The 23,293-nt window shown below is 43.3% G+C and overlaps 1 protein-coding gene across 1 annotated transcript in view; it reads left to right on the top strand.

Moving 5' to 3' along the window:
• Window positions 1-23,293, top strand: part of LOC103370815 (plexin-B1-like) — a gene marked incomplete at its 3' end in the record, with an annotated part of 97,998 nt that overhangs the window by 56,778 nt on the left and 17,927 nt on the right. The window contains exons 4-6 of the mRNA XM_008299976.1: window positions 10,652-10,740; window positions 11,995-13,153; window positions 16,776-16,958. Of these exons, the coding sequence (XP_008298198.1) occupies window positions 12,005-13,153; window positions 16,776-16,958 (1,332 nt within the window). The remainder of the gene's footprint in view (window positions 1-10,651; window positions 10,741-11,994; window positions 13,154-16,775; window positions 16,959-23,293) is intronic.

Below are 23,293 nucleotides of genomic sequence, written 5' to 3' on the forward strand. Positions count from 1 at the left end.
TCAGATAAAGACTTTGTCGAATCAGCATCATTCTTCACACAACCCGGTGACACCTCGCATGCCTCGGAGGAGACTCACATTTCTACAATTCACTGTGTTCAGACTTCAAAGGCACTTAAAAAACAGAGTTGTTGAAGAGCTGTCAGGGAGGCTGGTAGACGCAGCCAGGAGGAGACGTTCTGACTTTGACTGTTATGAACCAGCAGGAACACTTTAACCTTTAGTTACCGTACAGTTCATCATCACGCACTGGTGTTAGTCTCAGTTGCAGAGTTTGGTTTCCGTTGTACTGTCTGTCTTCTTAATCAGGACCTGATTCTGAATTTAAACACCTTTTAGTATGAGTTTGTAACATACGACAGCTTTTATTTGTGGCTTTTCAGAAATGCGGTTGCAGTGAGCATGAATCGAAGCATTCTTCAGGGACTTGTTGAATAATTTAGTCCTGTGTTGTTGTACTTATACTTCACTTCTCCCCCATTAAACATACAGCTCAGCATCTTGACTTCCCACTTTCTCAGCGCTGCTCACCGTCTTGTCGTTCACGTGCTCTCCGCTCTCCACTGCTGTGTTTCCAGCAGCGTGTCGAGCCAGCAGACCTGCTGCATATAGGCCCATTAGTGCTGTGCATTGTGCTGCTGCTGGAAATGAGCAGACAGGAAAAAATAGCTCTTGTCCTTCCTACTTTTGCTCTCTGTCAGAGGAATGTCTGCATTCTTTCTGATAATGTGTGCATAGTTCTCCTTCCCATAATCAGCATGTAAAAACACACGATGTAATTTGCCTTTCGAAGACGTTGCCTCATGAAAACACAGATGTGCTGGAGCGTGCACGTACGTACACACTGATGGTTTCCTTCTCTCCGCTGAGGTTATTAGTTCTAGACAGCACTGTTTATGTGAGCGTGATTACAGCTGATACTGCGCTTCGGCGGAACAGACGGCTGCAGCTTCTGTTGGTCCACAGTTTGCTTTATCTGTTGAAGTGTTTGCTCTCTGGCCCCTTTTCGGATGCGTTATCGTCTTTTCAAGTCTGCTTCCTGAATAATCCTGGACGTAGGGTTATCTGTCGTGCATTGACTCGTGTATTTGGATTAAATTTATGCATGGGATTTACAGTTTCTCATCCAAGAATACCAGGTGCAATGAATCATTTTAATCGTTCTTGACTTGAATATTGCGTTTCCGTGCTTGGAGTTTTGCTGTATGTGGAGTTGTCTTGTGTTGGAACCTCCTGGAGTCGATTTCTCTCAATAGAAAATGAAAAACAATGGAAACAAAACAGCAAAGAGCCACACAGCTGTCTGGAAAGCATGTGCCAGCGGACTAGTCCTCTGTATCCTCTCAAAACACAGCCTATGGGTAAAAGATGGCTGACCTTGTGGAACCCACTGGGCCCAACAAGGCTTGTAGGCACACAACTGTGTCCATCACTGTCCCAGGAACTGCTGTTGCCAGAACTGGCGGACAAAACAAACCGGTGTCGGAGGTCGTGTTTGGGTAATTTGCCTCAGGATAAGTGCCGTCCTGCCCACAGGGGCTCCTGGTGGAACAGCAAAGCTACTGACTGCAATTAGTCGACTGATTTCCAGACCAGCGCTGAGTTCTGGAGGTTTTAGCTGATAAAGTGCTCAGTTTCTCCATATTCAATAGTATTTACTGTTGGATTAGCGTGACGCGTGGGCTTCCCCGTCTCTTCTCTCCAGTGTTTCTTCTTCTTTTCCTTCCTATGTCCTGACACTTGCTGTCCTCAGAGGTCCATTTCCTCCACTTATGTCTGGCACCTCTTTCACCTGGTCAGATGTTCGGCCCTTTGGCAGCTAAATGCAGTGTCCAGGACTGTGTCTCAGTGTGTGAACCTGGTAATGACAGCATGCATTCATGTGTCCCCACCCTTCTGCTCTGTATCAGTGTGAGTGCTTCACTGGACAGCTGCCATCTCCGCTGAACAATGGAATTATACACTAGGACTCAACACACACTCTCTCCGCTCTATACTTAGCCTGGCCCACGGTGATGAAGATGTGTACGACACACACCTACAGCGACGACCCCACCAGCACCCGCAGACATATTGTTTAACTATATAGAAACATAACTTGTGCTTTCTGTTTTTTTTAATTTGTTTTTTTAATCAATAAATGAATAGTTTTAAACCTTTGTTTCATGTCCTACTGCTGATTTTGCTAGAAAAGCAGCATAATAATAATAATAATAATAATAATAATAATAATAATAATAATAATAATAATAATAATAAACTTTATTTATAATTCCCCTATGGCGAGCAAAACTACAAAATATTTGAGCTGGGGTTGGTGTTATTTACATTACAATGCTTAATATATATTTTTAAAAAAACATCTCAAGTTACTGCAAAAAAAGGTTTTATGCTTAAGATGAGTTGAAAGCTCGGTGCGATGATTAAAGGTGAATGCTGAGGTTTAGGTTCAGCTTCCTGTCTGTCAGGCTTGGATTTGTTTTTCTTCAGTCGGGCTTTGACTGGTGCTCTGTTACCAGCATCTTCCCATTGTGCCTTTTCTTCTGGAGCATTAACGTTACTCACTGCTTATCTCCATGAAACACCTTTCAATCCTTTGCTGCTGATTTTCTGAGAACTCTGTATAATGTATGATTTGCTGAGATGGATACCCAGAGCTTTGGTACCCTGCTGTGTTCACATGCCTGAAACACACATGCACCAGTTCAGTGTTTGGAAAATAATCGTTGGATTTGTTTGTGTTTTCACCTCAGTTTTCTTGTGGCAAATGGCAGCAGAGTTCTATTGGTTGGCTCACCTGGATCACTGGATCTGAACCAGAAATGTCCCCAAACAGGGAGTCCAGGTCACCCACCGGTGGTTACCGTCCTTCTTAGCTCGGCATGACTGTTCCTCCAGTTGCCTGTTTAATGACCGGCATCACAGAAGTGAAAATGATATCTTTGATTTTTTTAAATATGCAAATAGATGAGAGTTAAGATGATGTAGGTGACATATAACAAATGTGATTGATTATGGATTAGGTAATGTGGATTGTGCCACTAAAATGTCTGTTTGGTTTTTAGGAAACATTTGTTGGTAAAAATGAAAAAGACTCAGTGTGAATCTTTTAAATAAATAGTTTTCTGTTATGATATATTAACATGTAAAGGTTCTAACCAGCCCGAGCTGTACGTCATGAGGCTGTTTTAAGGTTGTATTCACAGCGTTGTACTACAGTTTCCTCTAAGTGTTGCCTCGACATGCCTCACCTCCGCCGGAACTGTCTCCTGTGGTATTACTGGGTTGAAGCGTGGTGGAGACGCCGTGAACATGTTGTGTCTACTATCAGAGCAGACCACGTAGGAGATGATTTACCCTGAAGCATCGTGGCTTCTCTCTCTCTCTGCTCGAGTGCGTTGAAAAGTTGTTGCCCCGCGCCCTGTATATGCTTTATGATGTGTGCGCTGCCAGCCGCACCTGTCTGCATCTGACTTACAATCCAGATAAACCCGGCGGACGTTTATAGCTTCCTGTCTGGAGTTGCGGCTGTTTGTTTATGATAGCCATGTTGACTCGCTACTTGCTTCCATTTATGCCCCTTAACATCAAATTCCACCACACAAGCCTTTTCTATCGTGACTCAAAGGACGACTGCGGTGGGATTTGTCTGGTTTTTTGCTTCCTTTCTGTTCACTGAAGTGATTATGTTATAAAGTAGAACTCTTTCATTTCACTGAGTCACCTGACGGCAATTTTTAGTAACCAAGGAGACCAATAACTGATATTTGGAACCGAGACAGGGATTACTGTTAGTACAAATAAAAGTGCTTGTGTCAAAAGTTAGAAAAACACAAACACCAAACAAAAGCTTGAAAATGTCTTTATGTGTTCAATACTAGCTGAAACTCTAAAATCTCGTCTTCGGTTTGTCAGTAATGGATGGTTGCTGATAGAAGCCCGATCATTTCAGGCTTTATTAAATCTGCAAAAAGCAGAAATCTGGAAAAGCCCCCAAAAAATAAATCTGCAATACGTAGAAGTCTGGAAGTGGTTTTAAAAGAATTTTACGATATATAATCCCCCTCTTGCAGATCATCTCCTTCCCCCTGTGTGTTCTAAGCCACAAGATAGTCGAGCTAGAAGTCAACATTCATTTGAGGTTTTTACGCCCGATTCAAATCCTGGCCTCCTGAATGAAAATCCTCTGATTAATCCATTGCACCACCCCATCCTACTCTTACTTTATCATACTATGTCTGATTGGATCAGGGAAAAGCCCTGTGATTGGCTAAAATCTAAATCATAGGCTAGATTTTCTAAAGCCTGGCAGCAGAAGTCCGGTTTCCTCTCAGACCAATTTACACTAATGCTGGTTAGTATGGACTGTTTTCACAGTGAGGCCGAAAAATAAAAAAGTATGAAAAATGCAGCCTATTTCAGCTTTAAAGTAATAATCTCAGGGAGAGTAGTAGAAATAAATTAGATTTAATAAAAAGCATGTCGTGTTGGTTCCACTGTTCTTGAATAAAAGTGTGAATAATACATAGTAAATCTTGAATTTGCATGACAACTAATTAGAAAAAGCAAAATCCAACAACTGCTGCCCAGTGATACCAAAACAACACTGCTTACTCCAGCTTTAAAGGTGTAACTTTAGGGTGTATAATAACAAAAACAGAGACATCACAAGAATAAATAAGCATCTTATGTGGGTTCCAGTGTTTTGAAAACCTTACATTTACATTCTAAGTAATGAGTAATTGCGCAGAATCCGGTTGTTTCCTTTCGTCTACTGACTGAACTAGAAGTTTGTGGCGTCACATCTAACCTGGGCTCAGTCAACAGCAGCTCGTAGGATTATTATTATAATTTTGCACATTTCAAGTTGCTTACATGACACAGTATGTAGTCTTGCACATTCTCAGGAGATGGATTTGCACACACCTGCACACTGGAAGTATTTCTACTACTTTGTGAATTATAATCTCTCGATTACACTTGATGCTAATTTGTCTCGCAGCACTTTTTAATCCATACGTTACTGTTAAAACACCAAGTCGAATTCCTTGCATGTGGAAACCTACTTGGCAATAAAACCTTTCTGATTCTGATTTACACAACGTTGATTCACGGTGAGGAAAGAGGAGACGCATGCACATGTTTGTTCAAAGTCATGGAGTTCCACCCAAACGTAGAGGTGGCTCCTGGGACCTGAGTGTCTGTCCTCTCGTGTGTCCCGGCTCGGGCTCTGCCACCCGGGGCTGATTTCTTCTGGGCCATAAAGTTTAACAACCATGGGAACTTCCTTTACCCACCCAGCGACAAGTGGCTCTCCCCTGACCACTGAAACATGTCCAGAAAAGCTCATTGTCATGTCATTGAGGGACTTTATCCCTTAAATGGAGCTGATCCTGGAAACCGGGGGACTTTTATGTCTTAATTTCTGGAAGGACGTTTTCCGGAAGAGAGAGCGCAGGGCGATGATTTCCCCTCCTCCTCTCTATGAAGTTCATCAGCCAAGGAGGAATGTGTTCTTTTTTAGATGGGCGGCGATTCTGGAGGGTTTCTCTATAAATAACCTCTTGTCAGCCGGGCCTGTCCAGCTCCAGCGCCGGCGGGCCGACGAGTGCAGCGACTGAGAGAGAACGCACCAACTGGATTTTGGCACAGTAGCTCCTGCTGCTTCTGCACATGCTTGTGAATAAAATAGAAAAAAAAAGGGAGTGTTTTAGAAGTAGATCCAAGAACGTAAAGGAGAAGGTCAGAAAGATTTACAGTCCGTGTGCTGTTGCACTGATTTATTGTTGCAGTTGCATTTTAGTTTGATTCTCGCACGCTGTGTTAAAGAAAAAAAGGAATCTCACACTTGGACAGCTGTGCAGGTCCAGTGTGCGGCTACAGTGATGTGCACACAGCGAGCCGAGTGATGTGGCCGCCTCTGATGCTGCGACTCGGTTATTAACAGTTGTTGCACAGTAATGCTTTGCAGTTGTTGCATACATTTGTTCATGCAGTGCCACAGCGGCGGTGAGGTTTACACTGCAATCACTTTGTTAGATGTTAGTATCTTGGTAACGACAGTTTGTCTTTAACTTCCTGTGTGTTTTCCTGACTCCAGCTCCGCTGCCATCATCAACATGTAGGAGTGTTGCATGTTGCAGTATCTGAACTAGAATAAGTTTGCAATGATGCAGCTTTATTCTGCAAAGAAAAAAACAACTACATCCAGGCGATCGCAGGAGTTGACATGTTCCCCTGCACAAATAAAATGAATGTCACTCCAGAGTTTGATCGGTAAACGTGGAAATAAACTGTGCCTCCAATAATCCGTCACCTCTCCGTGAAACACAACAGCAGAAGGCACTGAAGTAGACGTAGTGGTACAAAAATGTTGGATCTTCCTCGTCTTAAATCTGGACTTAAATCTGTGCTGCAACTATTTACATTAATTAAGTGTAATTATATCGCAGAATATTGTCAACATATAATTAACTCAGGGGGGAAGAAGCAGCCGATTACAGCTCCTGCAGTCCCCACGCGGCGTCTCCGTCAATCCCTGCCCTCGACATGTAGTTACATTTCCGAGTCGTGCGTAAACTCGCAGCCTATAAATCCTGCTCTGCTCTGAACATTTGCAGAGCCCCTCGTCGTCCCGTGCGAGGTGTTACGAGGCAGCCCTGACGGCTTTACGCCGCTCGTATAGCTCAGCCCGCGCCGTGGAAACGCAGGAGGAGGATGTTAGCAGCCAGTGTTTGTGTAATTGAACACCGTGGGCTCTCAGAGCTACTAAAGCATCCTTTGTAAACACTGTTTGTTGATGTAAAGGCAGTGACTGATTGCAGATGGCTGTGTTCACTCAAGGCCTCGCTGCTGTGTGTGTGTGTGTGTGTGTGTGTGTGTGTGCATTTTCGAGGGTGTTTATTTGTTTAAAGTGTACAGAGGAGGACTTCTCATTATGGTTGTGTGTGCGCTCATGCACTTTTGTGTGTTTGTGCTTACAATCATGTCACTAATTAGAAACTTGCTTTATTTCCCCTCCCCCTTGTTCTGCGAGTGAGTGGGTGTTGAATGGGGCCTTATGGGTAGGCACTGTAATTAATGGCCACCTTATCCTCCTCTTCCTTCACTCCCTCTCTTTTCTCTCTCTCTCTCTCCACCCTCTGTCTCCCCTCTTTTCTCCCTGGCTTATTATCATTAGTCACATTCCATCAGTTCTCAGAGAGCACTGAGGCTTGCTGGCACTTGTTTGCGGTGATTTCCCCTCGCCGTTTCCCCCACTTTCCTTCCTCACCCCTTCTTCCCATTTCGCCATTGTCTTCCTGTAACCCTGTTTTCTGTCTGCCAGCCTTTTTCGCTTCAGATATGCTCTGCCCGCCCCCCTCTCCCTGCTGTTGTCTCCTCCAGAATGCCGAATTGAAAATGAATGAAAGGCTGGACTCAATGAAGCGGATGATGGCTCAATTGAATGTGCCTCTCAGGAATGCTCTGCTGTGTTGTGCAGTTTGGTAGACTTTGGTTTGTCGTACAGGGATTCCACCCGTCTGTCTGCTACAGGTGTCGCAACTGGCCGTCGCTTTAACAAAACACGAGTAAAGAAGTACATTTACACTTAATCTGTGCCTTTGTGAACAAAGCAGGGGGCCTTTTGGTTGCACCGTCTTTGGCAGCTCAGCATATCAAAAGGAGGCTCAAAACTCTGTTCAAACCAAACTTCTTCGAGTATTTTGAATGACTCAAAGGGTTTTTGGCGGTCAGCAGGACTGTTAGTGAACATATCTAACTCTGACATCACCCTCACACACCACAACAGCATCCACCGAACACCAACCATAAACGCCAAAGGTCGACGCTGATGAAAACATTTTTAACTCAACTTGGTTTCATTATTTATTCAGTTGCTCTTTCCCAGCAACTTTCAACTTGTTTCCAATATGTGGCCGGAAACCATGAACCACTGCAGAAGTCTTTGTCATGGTGGCCTGTTGCTAAACCTCCTGATACTTTCTTCTTCTCTCACCTCTTTAGGTCGCTACACTATTAAACTGTACGATGCTCCACCTGGTGGGGCAACAAGGCGCTACACCCAATCTACAATACATTTTTCAGACATACACGTCCTTCGTCTGCTGCTTCATCAGTTAATATATTTTTAATCGGTTATATTAGTACCAGTAAATATTCCATTAATGACAATCTGCATATGAATGGTTATTCTTTTTGTATAACTTTAACTGTGACAAAGTTGTGTCCATATTTGGCCATTTTTTAAAATGTTTGCTGCAGATTAGGGGTTGACTGACAGTATTTTTTCCTGTTTCTTTTTTTTCATGTTAATTATCAGTAATTAAGGAGACTGATGACCATCGTTTGGAATACAGTTGCTCTAAAACATTTAATCCCAGTTATACATACATAATAACAAATGAAGTCGCTGTTGATTAGCAGTAGAACTAATTGTACTCAAACACAGTAAAAAAAATAAAATAATAATAATAATATCGTTCAAAAGATGGCAGAAAAGGACATTTTAAAAGCAGAACAAAGCCATGTCCCCTCCCCCAGCCACCCCCATCCCACAAAAAAGCCTTAAAAATAATCTGTGCAAAGCACATTAAGCGCTATACGATTCTGAAGTTCTTGCAATTTACTTGATTATTATTTCTAAATAATTTTTGTTCATCATTTGTCACCATCTATACTATTGTTTCTATTGATACTTCTACTCCACTGTGTTTATTATCTGCCTTTAGTCAGTGGTTACTTCGCAGCTTTAGATTAATATAACAAAATTATCATTATTATTCATATAGCTGCTCCCAATGACTACATGTTTTTACTGTATATTACACTGAAACAGGGTGTTTGTCATAAGGAATACTCAATATTACTTTTATACTTGCTTAGGAAGTATAAGCAGAATGCAGGACTTTGTAGGTTGTGCTTCAGTCAATGATCTCGGTGCTTCTTCCACCACCGCTAAAACACAGACTGTAAACTTTGTGAAGCGAGGAACTGAGTTAAGTGACTGTTTCTGCACAAAGTGCTGGAACACGGTAGAGTCCATTACATAAAAGGGAAGGAACATTTAGACAAAGGCAATTACGGGCACACATTTCCTTTTTGCTTCTCGTCAATGCGATACCTTTGGACTGACTGAAGTCACCCCGAAAAATGTCTTCCTCTCTGAAGGCCGAGTGCGAGGGAATTGAATCAGGAAGCCATTTTCCTGGTCTCGGGTATCAAAAACTCTGAATCAAGTTGAGGCTGATTGGATTATTCACTGCAGGAATTTGAAACTTTGTCTAAATAGGATCAGCCAGGTGTACCAGCAGCCCAGTTTACTGTACTTTTTGACGATTTGATTTGCAGCTTTCAGCAAACAGTAAATTGAGATAGACAAGAATTGCTGGAGTGGCACAATCTCCAGGTTACAGAGAAACAGGAGGAAACAGTGTATGAGCTGAAATAGGGCTTCTAGGCTGAGAAGCAGAATGCTGAATAAAGATGAATATTGACGGTCCCCAACTCGGAGGGTCAAAGAAGTCGGCCTTTTGGTTTAGATTTGATGATTTCAGTCTGTTTCTGAATCGGTCAGTAAGTCGCTGTAGGGAGGTTTATGTACATGTCTTCAAATGGAAAAACAGTTGCAAGGATGGGCCTATGGCGACTTTCAGATTAAATTCCATTTGATTCAAATGATTTAGATAACAATGGTAATAACCATTATGCTCCAATACATTTTTTTTTTTCCTCTTGGCCTCTTGCCAGGCCTTTACCCCCATTCCCACATACAGGAGATTGCCACCAACAAAGCCAGCTTTCTAATGCTCTTAGTGTGGCAGGGAAAGAGTTGTGTGTCTGTGTGTGTGCAGAGTGGTGTGTGAAGTTCAGTGGGATGAATAGTGTCTTTTTCAGTCTTTGTCTGTCTTTTCCCCCAAATTCCCTTTTGGGTAAGCTCACTGCAGATCCGCCTGAACTCGTAAGAGATAATCTTGCTTCTGTGCCAGTGATGGAGTGTTGGGAGGCCGTGGAGGAGGAGGAGGAGGTGGAGGAGGAGGTGGAGGAGGAGGTGGAAGAGAGGTGGATTGAAAGTAGAGGGAGGTAATGAGCAGGCCAGGCTGTATGTGGAGTGTAATTTAGCAGTCATAACCAGAGGAGACATTATAGTATTTCACAGTAAGTAAGCGTGAAACCACAGATTCAGGTGTCAAAACACGGGAACTCTACTCCTCCTCTTAACGCGATCCTATTTTACCTCCCGGCAACTTGTTTTTCTGGCAGGGAGTGTGAAACCAACGGGTTTTGTACCTTGTATCCTAGCAATGAGAGTGGATTGTATACTGGGAGAGAGTGTGTGGCACTGAAAGCCCCTCTTGGACTGACACTACTTGACTTGGCCTCTGCTGCAGGCTTTTTTACACACAAAAACGGATGTAGTCTGTCAGACATAGGTCTGACAGGAATTTCAATGGGAATGAGCTTCCCACAAAGTTTAGTGGACTGCAGTGATGCCAGAAATACAAGTGGTTTGAATGTCAGTGTTTGTGTTAGCAGCACTGAGGCTTGTGATTGGCCCACAGCACAGCGTCCTTCAGGTGTGTCACGTCTGCATTTGATAAATCACATAATACAGAAACCTGATGTATCTCCTCTTTTCTTTGTCCTGCAGGTTGCATTGGGAAAGATGTGTTTTTAAACCAAAGCTGCTGGGAGATCAGGAGGTGACATGCCTCTGTGAAAGACCACTGGAAACAAATGGTGAGGAGTCACATGGTTTATGATGCTCCGTCTTCCTGATCCTGTTTTAACCACCGAGTCTGACTTTGTGTCGTCATAAATACTGAAAGTAACACAAATGTCTTCTTTTCTAACTGTGGGTTCTGTGTTGTCTTCACATGGTGAGTCTGCAGAATGAACAGACTTCTGCAGACACCAGCATGTAGAACTGGTCAAGAGTAGGGGTTGATGATATGTTTTTAATTAAACAAATTAACAACTGACTTTTTGAAACTGATACACATTCGGATACATATACATGACACACACTGGCAGTAAAAATAAAAGTCTCCAACGAAAAGCTTTACTGCTTTTGTTTATTTATGTTTTCCATATACCTCATTGAGCTTTTTAACATTTCCATGCTAATAGGCTATTACATACTAGATCATTTAGACTATTACATACTAGGTAATTTAGACTGTGAGTAGATCCATCATGTGACTTTTACGACCCACAGTTCAGGCCTGTTACCTACTAACCTGCTTCCTGTAAAGAAGCCCCAGAAGCCAAAGTGTGTTTGGTTCCTTTGTTGTTCAATACTTGGATCAGAGTGCACGTTGTCAGCTGGATATTGTCCTGACTGACGCCCAACTTCTGCTTTTGCTGGTGCCACATGAACAGTGTGGAGAGTCTCTGTTGTCTGCTTGCTAATCACATTGGTCATGGAAGACAACAAAAACAGTTTATTTGCAGACCAGTCTGTCGTCTGTCATTCCTCCCAGCCAAGTCAGGGCAAGAACTTATGACGTTTTTACCTAATGACACTAAAAACCCAATGACCCCGGCAGGGAGGGGTCTGCAATCAGCGTTAGCTGGATGGTTGCAGCAGCTATTGGAACACAGCATGTGCAGACCGAACAGACAAGATGTCATCACACACTGAGACCCTAAATGACTTCAGTGCAAAAACAATATGTTGTTGTGGATAAGGAGACCTCGTTTGGCTTTCTTGTGGAAACAAATGTTCTTTGGACTGAGCCATGATGTGCACAGGAAATGAAGAGCAGTTTTAATATTATTTACTTGAAATGGGCTGAATTAAGGATTGTATCATAATAATCTTGATTTTCTGTCTCCACTATGTTCAGCACAGACAGTCAGTTACAGAATGAACAACAAATACACAGCAAATTGTGATCTCTGTAGTTATGCCTGTAATAAAAAACATGTTTGACAAATCCCGTTACAGTAAATGCCAGCATCCTTTCTGACATCCTGTCTTCCTTCCTGTAGCTCTGCTGCCATGCCTCCGGGGATGGTACGTCGTCTTACAGTGTTGGCAGTCCACGCACTGCTGCTAGCCATCGGCTGGCCAACAACTTCATTACCCAATGGTGTGGCCCAAGCGTCAGACTTCTCCCACTCTGATCTTTATCCCACCTTTATCCGGAATGACACTCTGTTTGAACACCTGGCCCTGCACCCTGACCCCAGCGTGGGTCGGGTCTACGTTGGAGCCCGAGATCACCTGTTCCAGTTGGATCGGTTCCTCCAACCTGAACTCCAGGATGACACCGGACCGGTCACAGACAGCCGGGAGTGTTTGCCTCCTGTAACCGAGACCAACTGCCCCCAGGCCAGAGAAACCAGCAACCACAACAAGCTCCTGCTGGTTGATCCGTACTCGATGGAACTTATTACCTGTGGGAGCGTCAACCAGGGAATCTGCCAGAAACGTAGTCTGGACTCAGTGGATATAGTACTGTTCTCCACTGAGAGGCCGGTGGACACTCAGTACGTAGCAGCTAACCACCCCAACGTTAGCACTGTTGGGCTTGTGGTTCGCTCTCATCCCGACAGGCAGCCGGTGCTGTTTGTGGGTCGGGGTTACACCAGCAGCCATCCGCCTATTTCCACACGAAACCTTGCACAGGAACCCGTCTTTTCCTACGAGGAGACGGCCAAGTTGGCCGTGGCTGGCCGCCTCTCTGAGTACGACCATCATTTTGTGGCCTCGTTTGCTCACCGTCAGCACGTTTACTTCCTCTTCTACAGGCGAGACCTGAAGTCGCAGTCGCGCGAGTATCGTACCTACGTATCTCGTGTGTGTTTGGATGACCAGGCCTATTACTCGTACGTGGAAGTACCCCTGACATGTCGCTCCAGGGCGGGTAAAATTTACAACCTTCTGCAAGCTGTCCAACTCGGGCTGTCCAAGGACGGTGGAGAGAGCCAAGGTTCAGAGAGTCTACTTGGTGTCTTCTCTACTCGTTTGGCTTCATCAACTCGGCCCAGCGAAGACTCGGCTCTTTGCATGTTTAGCCTTGAAGATGTGGACCGACGGATCAACTCCACCAGGGACCTGTGCTACACACAGATGGGCAAAGAAGCTGGTCTGGAGGCGGCCTACATCGAGTACGAGGTCAAGTCCAACTGTGCCAACCTGCCAGAGGTGAGCCTGAATTTGTTATTTCTATGGTTATTTACTGTCATTGGGTCAAAACAAGTGCGAAGAAATAAGCACAACGCATCATTTTTTGGAAATAATTTTGATTCAACCATTGCAGCCAAATTCTAAACTACATTGACAAGTGGTGAGCTTCCAGCTGACTCCTGATTTGTTGTTGTGGGAACTTTACTGTCAGACACTCGACTCCCACTCTATGGTGGATTTTACAACTTAGCTGTTACCAGAATCCACACATTTCTTTGACTATGTGTATGTTTTCACATCTAAGTCTTTAACAAGCAAATGAATGTTGTCAGGCTTGAGGAGCAACATATGGGACAGTGAATAATATATTTCTTGTAGTCATAAAGATATTTAAAAAATAGCATTTATAAAAACAACACTGAATTAATTATAGATAGAATAAAATGGGAACCAATTGCACTCGACTAATTCAAAAGAACTGATGATGCCAAATCCTTAAACAGGAAATAATATATCGAGCAGTTTCTGGATGTTTTTCAGCTCCTGTCACATTTTTACTCCATTTAGGCTCATTTTTTACTGCAATGTAAAGTACCGCAGCACTATGGAAACAGAACAAGAATGTCTAGAAGCAACGGGAACTCAAAAATGTCTTCTGCAGTATGGGTCATGAATTATTTAAGAAAAAAAGGAAAATAGATTTTTTTTGACAGAAGTCAAGAAGCTCCTCACTCCTGGTCCAACCTGGCAACTCTGTTCACTGAGAAATTTCAGATTCAAGTACAATCCTGTTGCTGTAGTTCGTCCATACTGCTCCAACAAAGAGAGCTGCAGTTTAATGACAGGGCTACGATGCACTATACTGACATCTTGCTATATTTAATGCTTCATTGTTGTGCCAATGGAGGAGTGGAGAGCTATAGCGTTGGTTAATAAAAAATAATAGTGCCATAGACGATAAAACTGTGAGCCTAAAAATAATTTTGGTTCTAAAAAACAAGTTTTATTATCTTCCTTCTTTCAATAACTACCACAAAATTACACATTAGTAAGTCGCTCTCTCCAGTGAAACCACAGTGAAGCACAGATAGCGGCGGCGGCGCTCCACTCCCTGGTGTCAGTGTTGGTAATTGTATGTTTGTGTGACAGAGTGTTACTATAAAGAAAAACGACTGCCTGCAAGAATAATGGTGGCCTTGTGCTTTATTGTGTAAAAATGTCATTTGGGGTTATTAAGAACTTCTCCCATTTATTTTTTTTTTACTTCTCAGAGACAGAAGGTGAATTAACCCGGGGTTTCAGTCGGTATATTGCAAACTCAGCAGCCTGCCGCGGCTAAGTATCTGGGAAGGTGTTTTTTTTAAACTCCAGTTCCAGTCGGGTGGTTCGGTTTAAACAGACATAATGGTTGGAAAGCCCACCAGTGGTGTCTCACATTTGCGGCTCCATCGAGTCAGCAATGCTTGGCGAACACCTCGTCCTTGATAAGTTACCTCAGAGACTATAGCAGGCGACCTTAATGCTGCCATCAGTCTGGCCTGTGCTGGATCCTCATCAACTAACACAGTTGGCTGCAGTTGTGTAGCTGCTGGAGGCTCCATCAGTCTCCTGGAGGACTGTCAAAGAATCAAAGACGTTTTTAGCAGCCGTCTCTCTACCTGCCGTCTTTGTGTCGCCTGTCATTCAGGTGTGAATAAAAACTACTTTTCTGGCAGATATTGTGAAACATCCCGTTGGACACGACGCTCACCGACACAAACCTCCTTGTTTTTATGGTTCTGTTTACAGAACACGTCCAGTTCTGTGTTGTCCAAGTTACTCTTCATTTATTTTGGCGATGACTGTCCTGAATAAAAGCTTTCATCCTGCCAAAGCTCGTGCCATGCATCTGAAGCTGTCCAGGTCCGTCCCCTTCCAGCAAAGTGACCTTTGCATGAGAGAGGATGAAATTTAATTTGACTTTTTTTTTTCTGTAATGCTGTGGAGGACGGATTGAATTACGTCTCATAGCACCAAATCTGAACATCCTGACTTTAAGATGATGTGTTTGTGCGCATTCCGGTTAAACTTTGCATTTGGAGTGGTATTATGGGCTAGTTTCACATCTCCTTCTATCATCACTACCTTTTCTTTTTGTTGAGGATGTGAGACCTTCAACCTGTGCAGCCATGTACAGCAGACTGGCTCGAGGGGGAGAAGGTAGTGCGGGTGGTGTAATTAAATAAAATTGCTGTTGAGGGAGGCATCGATCGGCGGCATTAACCGTACTTAGTTGGGTGGGGTTGGCGGTGATGTTTAACAAGGCCTGACAAGGACGGGGATAAAGACACACCGGGTAGAGACAAAGGTCTGAAGGGCAGAGAGAAAACGCCAAGGAAAGGAAAATAGCTGGGAATACGGGTTTTGTTTTTTGAAAGTCATCATGAAAAAAGGGAACTAAAGGGAAGCCTTACGGTTAGAGGGGGACAATGTTGAGACAAAAATGAGACTGAAAGGAGATTTACAGTAAGATTACGATGTCAAATGGTGATGGGATCCCTGTAAACAAGCCCATCTGCAGACTCTCACGCAAGCTTCTCAGCTGTCGGGGAGAAAAACGATCGTTACTTATGATCAGGGACTTGATTTTGGGACTTGTACTGAACAATGTAGTGGCCAAAATGCAACTTTAGGAGTCTTTTGTCATCGTCTTACTCCCTCATGGTTATTACTCTCCTCAGATGATTGCAGTCTGCACAGCACTTATCAGCATGTGTCATTACAGCGTAATCACAGCCTGCGATGAGCCAAACCAGCCTGTCACATGCCAATATTTAAGCTTCCAGGCCGTGTTTCCAGACTGGACGTCATAACTTCATAACTATTTCAGTAGCCGTAATGTAGTTTGGGGCTATTCTTAGCATGCAGTCATCTCTGCTTGTTTTGATTGGGGTCTTATGTACACTGTATACGCTATACCTCACTTCCCATGCGTATCTTATTTTTACAACCCGGTGTAAAGTTCTGTGCACTTTTTTGAATGAGGAAGATATCCCGACTGTACCGGTTGTATCTCAGCCGTACAAGATCAGCGGTGCTTGTACATGAGCAGTCTCTATTTCTTTAGCACAGGCCAAATAAGGAGCCCATTCATAACATCACACCAGCCAACAACATGCAATCCATCAAAACAAGTAGCTTTCGGCGGCCAGGGCTCTCAGGTTCATTGCCTCTATTTCCCATTGTTAAGATTACCAATGATGAAGCAATGACCCTGCTTTCAAACATTCTTGTGGAAAAATAAATTGCCCGGAACAAAAAACAACAGCCCTGCCGCCAGAGCAAAGACTCCCTGCTGCCAAACTGTGGAAGCAAAAACAAATCTTGTGTAAGCTTTAAAGCACAGAGCGTGGAAGCCACTGGATCCCCGTTATACTTTGTTCCCAAACCCCAACCCCCTTCTCAATAAACCCTGCTGGGATTTTACGAACCACATTAGGAGCAGTGCTGATATATTTTTGGCTACTGACACACCGGCTGAAAAATTAATAACAAATCACTTAAAGGGCTTCATTTTTGTTCAGAACAAGTTTTGCAGTTGACGTTTTTCCAGCTTCCATGATGCTGTAGTCACTGAACATGGACTTGTCTCCACCATCAGAACACCCTGGACGCCTACCCTTGCGGCTCCGACCACACCCCCAGCCCGATGGCCAGTCGGATCGCCGTGGAGGTTGAGACTATCCTGGACAGCCCGTCCGCCCGTCTCACCGCCGTGGCCGTCAGCGTGAGGGCGGGACATACCATCGCCTTCCTGGGAGACTCCAAAGGGAACCTGCACAAGGTAACTCACCGCTGCAGACTCCAGGACGTGCACAGACAGGTTGTCGACCTGCGTCTGTTCCGACACACACAAAAAAATCCATAACAAGAGGAGTTTTGTGCATGAGCTAGCTGTGATGTTATGCAGAGATTGTGATGTTATTTCTGGAAATTCAGTGCGCTCGACAACTTGGGTCATTATTTTGACTCGAGAGCCTATTTGGGGAACATGTGTCGGCTGTTCCTTATGTAACTGTAATACTTGCACCCAGATGTGACAGTCAACTCAACAGACATCCAGTTCAAGTCGTTTCTCTGTTCACCTTCAGACGCTGGTTTCTGTCTGTTCCTTTGCCAGCTAGAGGAGGTTTAAAATAGTCTGTGTGAGCAGGAAGGCGGCAGAAATGATCTCAAGAGCAGAGTCCTGGTTTGAAGATCGTACTAAGATTTTATGTAGATGTTTCTATTGTATTAACTCAGCTCACTCATTATACGACAGGAACATAGACCAACAAAATCATCAGTGTTCTCCTGATAAATAACTTGATTTTTCTCCAAGACCACTGATCCACTAATAAACAGAGTATAAGACACACATACGATATGAAACACTGATTCCTTAGTTTTAAAGTTCAGTATCACAAAGCTGATATTGCCAACGACCTCCATTTTTGACCAATGGGCTGCAAGTAAACTAAACCTGCATATTTCATGTATGTAAATGAGCATCACTCTGTGTTTAGCGTCAGAGCCGGTGCCTGATAACTTGATGGGAGGCTTGAAGACAGAAAAGAGGGTCACAGTTGCTGCAGCTGCCCAATTTGTTGCAGCTGTTGCTGTGTTTTGTTTTCTCACCTTTAGGTTGTGATTGCAAATTGCTCGACATCGTCTCAGTCTGTGTTTACTCTGGATGTCTTAATACACAAACTTCCCCTCAGTGTTGCAATCAGCCTGAATTTCATCAAATGTAATTACAGTATTAGTCTCATTGTTCGATAGCCACACGTTGTGTGTTCTGATTTGTGATTTGCCAGACGGCTGATTGTTCAGCCTCACTAGATAAGTTTGAGGTGTTTCCTTCTTTCTGTGCCACAGTTTGCATTCTGGCTTTTGCTCCATACACGACTTTTTCAGTCCTTTTTTCTCCCTTTAGGTTGCAAAAGATCTGTTTCTGCACGTTTTCTGTTTCTGTTGTTGTTGACCAATACTTTAGCTTCTTTGCTTTCACTAGTTTTTAGAATTTTGGTATCCACGCCTCATAGGTCGACACGTAAAATGTTTTTAGACACATTTTTTCATTCTCACATCAGATGGAACAGATGTGCTCCAATTTAGTTCAATTAATTTGACTAGACAGGTGGCGAAACAGCCTGTGTACCTGAGCTGAAGCAAATGATAAGCTTTTGGATTATTTTCTGGCATTTTAACTCCCGGTTTGAACAGAAAACCTTGACATCCTGCACACCGTCAGTCGCTTAAAGTTATTAAATTAACAAAAGCGTACTCCATTTTAAACGAGTTGCCTGTAATCCAAGGGTAAAAAAAAAAAAAAGACTAAACCACTAAAATCTCCAAATGTGCATTTCTGTTATCAGGATGAAAGCTGACAACAGCACAGTTAGCTAACAGCTGATTGACTTTAGAAGAATAAAATGATCATTGAAAGGCCAGTAGATTGAATGCATCCATCAGTGGTTTTCTTGTGACTGTTTTTGTTTTTTACATGTGAAATAAGTTCAGTGGTATCTGTCAAACACTTTCTTGTCTTCTAAACCTTTTTTTTTGGAAACAGGGATGTTGTCCTGCAGTTGGAAAACTAACGAAGCTCGTTTCATCTGGCAGAAACTAATACAACAAGCTCACTGATGATTGGTTTTTACACTGTGTTTATTGGTTTTTTGTTCATTTTTTGGACGAGCGTTAGTTTGTTTTGTTGTTGAACTAAAGTGCATCATGTTGTGAAGTGTTTTGCCAGTATTGGTTGTTTTCTTCGTGGTCAAGGCCTGGCTGGTGGACAGGAACAGGAAGCAGTTAATCAGAGCTCGTCTATTTATAACAAAAGCTCAGTCTGCGACATGGGGGGCGGTTGAGCTGCTACTTGGTGCCACTCATCAGAAATGCCTTTCTGTCACGCTGAAATGTGGACTGTAAACGTTGGGCTCCATTTTCAGATCGTGTGACGCTCCACCGAGGTGATGTTGACCTCGGGGTCGCTCAGTGGGGGTCACTCATGGCAGAGTCATCTGTAGGTTCAGGCAGAGGTCACGGTGAAGCTCTGTCACACACAATAAGACAAGGAGTGCCCTGTTGGGGATAGAAAATCAAGAAAAAGCCAGGGGATAGCAAGTGTTTGTGATTGAGTAGAACATGTACATTTGTTGAGAAGCCTCTAAAGCTATTCAGGACATTTCACTTGTTAATCACAGAAAATAGTGTACTTGTTTGTGTTTTGATTATTCGTAGCTTCAACTCGGAGGTCAGGGAGGTTGTAGAGAGATCCATTGATATGAGGAGTTTACAGATCGTGAGCCCACTGGCGCACAGTTGGCTCTTTGTGCCGTTTTTTTCTCCGTGGTGGCTTGTGGTCGGGGCCCCCTGCACAAGCAGAAATAGCACAATGACGGCCATTAACATATTTTTACACAGTTACGTCACCCGGCCAAACCTCGAGCTGTACATCACTGTGTGCATCTGATGCAGCGCCACGGTTTTGCCGTGCACTGTCATCGCTGACTGGCAGACACGCACTTCCTAACAGAGAGGCTCATTCATATTTCTGCAGAGTTATCAATCAACAGCAGACAGTGTCGGTGTCACTGTCATTAATAGACACATTGTCAGTCTGCGGCCTCCTGACTGGATCTGCCAACCATGAACATTTACATCCAGACTTGGGCAGCAGCCGACTGTTCCATACTGTAGAAGTGTGGGATTTTCCAACTGTAGACGTGTGTCACTGTGCAGGGAAATGAATAAAATGTGTTGAAAAGTAAAATACAGACTTCTAGAGACAAATAACCTCACAAATCCAAACATTTACTTTCTTCCTTTTTTTTTCTTGTGCTGAGAAAATGAGATTTGTGTTCCCTCAGTGTTCAGTAGGACACTGTGCCCTCTATTGGCTGCCATAGTTACAGTCTGAGGAGAAATTTTGGTGAATTGACAAACAAATAAACAAAAAAAAAAAACAAACAAACATATATTCAGTAAATGCATGTACAGTCAAAGTATTTAGACTTCTTCCCTTTTGCACGATAAGTTAAGCTGTAGATTTATTTTAAAATGGATAAAATTACATTTTTATTCATCAGTCTGCACTTAATAACTCTGAGTGAATGTGAGAATGTGCATTTAGAAATATTTGCATTTGTTTGTATTCAAACCCTTTGTTCGGTACCGTTTGGCTGCAGAGTAGTCCGGTATTTTCAGGTAAGTCTTCTCAAGCTCTGTACACCTGGATTTATGCAGCATATCCCATTCTTCCTAAAAGATCATCTCAGGCTTTGTCAGGTTGCATGGGAAACATCTGAACGTCCATCTTCAGGTCTCTGCCCAGATGCTTTGTGAAGTTTAAGTCGCTCGGGGACAGTCGGACTCGTCCTGAAGCCACTTCAGTGTTTGCTTTGGATCACTTTGTAAAGCAGTAAAATCCTAAAGCAGGATTGAAGCAATAAAGCCTTGTACTTGGTGACATTATAAGACTCTATACAGTCACACACAGTCTGTTTTTCTTGACAAACATCCGTGTATTTGATTGATTCATCTGTGCATGATGCTGCCACCACCGTGCTTCACTACAAGGACACTGTTAGCAGGTGATGAGCAATATGTAGAGTCCAGTTAATGTCCCAGAACAGAGAATCTTTTTCTTATGCTCTCAAAATCCTTTAAAGCAGGCTGTCATGTGCCTGTTACTCACGTTGCCTACGTCTAGCTGCCCTTCCATAAAGGCCTGATTGATGGAGAGCTGCTGAGATGGTCGTCCTTCCAGTCGGGTCTTCCAAAGCTCTGTTGAAGGGTTCTGGGTCACCTCTCTGACCCAGACGTTGCTCAATGTGTTGCTCAGTGTGAGTGTGGATTGATGGACTAAAAGTACCAGATAGATTAAATTTGCCAAAAGGAAACATGTCTGACTGCTTTCCAAAGCCATTGTGTCTGTATTATATCCATGTTGACATTGTGGTTTCAACCATACTGGGAGCACTGGTTAAATGTGAGCTCAGACTCCAGGAATTTGTCAGTCTGACTATTTGTGCACTTCGCTGTTGGTTTAGGTTTTTATTCTCCTCTATTAGCTGTACTTGTTGAGACATGGATAAGATGTTCATTGACTTTTTGTCTCCTCACTGTGCTCACACTGAACATTGTGATGCTGCCTCTGTGCTCCAGCTGAAAAAGGCCTCTCTGTTTGTTGTTGCTGAAGCTCCTCAGACACTCAGCAGTTTATTTCCCAGCTGATTAAAGCGCTCTTCTTTGTAGATCAGTGTTTATGTGTAATGTCTTGTTCTCATATTAAATCATGGGGCTTCCTGTTTGTTCTGCCAAGTCAGCAGCCAGTAATGCCTCAAGTGGCAGCGAACCTCTTTTTTATTTTTTATTAGTCGTTCCACAGCTTTGCTAACAATGCGTTAAATGAGCTACGTGGTCACGAGCGTGATGCTGGAACACATGGTTCAGGGAACGCAGCAAATGTTTGAGAATGTGTTCGTGCTTTTAATAGGCCGAGTGTTTGATGTCCGTAAACAGAGGCCGATGTGACGAAGCAGGATTTGAGGTTAGCCGGGTAACTCCATGTTTAATCCTGGGTTTCTGACATCACCGTGGTAACGTGCTGCACACTGAACCTGCTCCGGTTATGTTCCAGGTAAAAGCTCGGCGCTGATCGAAACCGGTTAATTTTTTCAGAAAATCATTCCTGGAAGATCCCTCAGAGCTCAGATAGTGAGCGGTTCCTAAGAAGGCCTGATAAGCAAAGATATGAAAGATATAAATCCTCCAATCGTCCTCACTTTGGGTTTTTTATTTTTCTTTTTCGTGTTGACGGCAAGAAAAGTCAAAACAATTTTATTGTTCTTCAGGCCTTTGCACGGCAATATGATCCTAAAACAGAGATTGATTAAAGTAATAAAGCCGTGTACTTGTTGACCTTATAGCTCCTTACAGTCACCGGTATGACTGATGCTTTTATATTTGTTCATCCTCCCAAGAATAAACAATGAGGCTGAAGCTGCCGTACACATGAGAAGAACACATGAAGGCAACACGTTCATTTAATGAGGAACACACATGTACAGGGCAGTGATATTGATAAGCCCATTTATTTTACACATTCATGCGGTCAGTATTTATTTATTTTTTTCCAGCTTTACTTCCTGATTTTGACGGCAGCAGTTGTGTTGCTTTGAGCCTGGATTATAGTTTTAAATTCCACATATTGGTTCAGGCTTATAGTTGATCCTATTGTGAGAAGTACGCAGCTCTCGACCTGTCCATGTGTGCAACTGGTCATCCGGTGCCCACATCACCCGTTTTTTCCTAAACGAGCTTAGAGCTGGATTCATTCTTTGTGGTTTATATTTCTCATGTTGTCAGTGACTGTTGATCCTTAGAGGAGCACAGACTGTAATTTATTTTTTTGTGATCTTTTTAGAAATATAACCCTTCTGGTGGCAGTTTCTGTTAAACACAGAACAAATTCAGAATCTTTTTTTTCTGGAAGCTTAATTCAGAATGGTCACTGTAAAATGGACGAGCCGGGTCAAGAAGGAAATGAAGCATCGTCTTTTATATAGCAGATGGGTTAGAGGTTAGTAGCTGGTATCCAGTATAGTCGTCCAGAGACGCCACGCAGACTCGTTCTGTCTCTCTCGTAACCTCGCATATTCTGTCGATGGAGTAAGAGCTGCTCTCAGAAGGGCGCAAAGCAGTGAAAGCCAACGTGGCTTGAACATTTATACGAAGAAGATGGTTTTATAGCAGAACCTTCTGCTGGGTGAGAAAATCGAGCGGCCAAATGGCGTGTTTGCAGCTTGTACTAGTGACCCATCACTGGCCCTTCTGCAGATAAACACAGTGCGCTTTGATTGGTTAATTGCAGCTGCTAGAAATAACAAGAAAACTAAATGAAGCTGAAGCTGGCACTTTAGACACAGGAACCAGTGTGATTGTAGGTTGAGTCTAATTCCTGAAACCTCACCAGCCTTATAAACTGCTGCTGACTGCTCAGGATTCCTCCTCTAAATGTTTGTTTTGCTGAGGTCGGCTCAGTGCATCCTGCTGGAAGAAAGACGGGTTTGTGCTGCGAGTATGCAATGGTTGTTACCCAGAATTCAGTTTACCCCTCTGTCTTACATTTCC

This window comes from Stegastes partitus, unplaced genomic scaffold (assembly GCF_000690725.1).
Source record: "Stegastes partitus isolate 25-593 unplaced genomic scaffold, Stegastes_partitus-1.0.2 Scaffold1484, whole genome shotgun sequence".
Taxonomy (NCBI): domain Eukaryota; kingdom Metazoa; phylum Chordata; class Actinopteri; family Pomacentridae; genus Stegastes; species Stegastes partitus.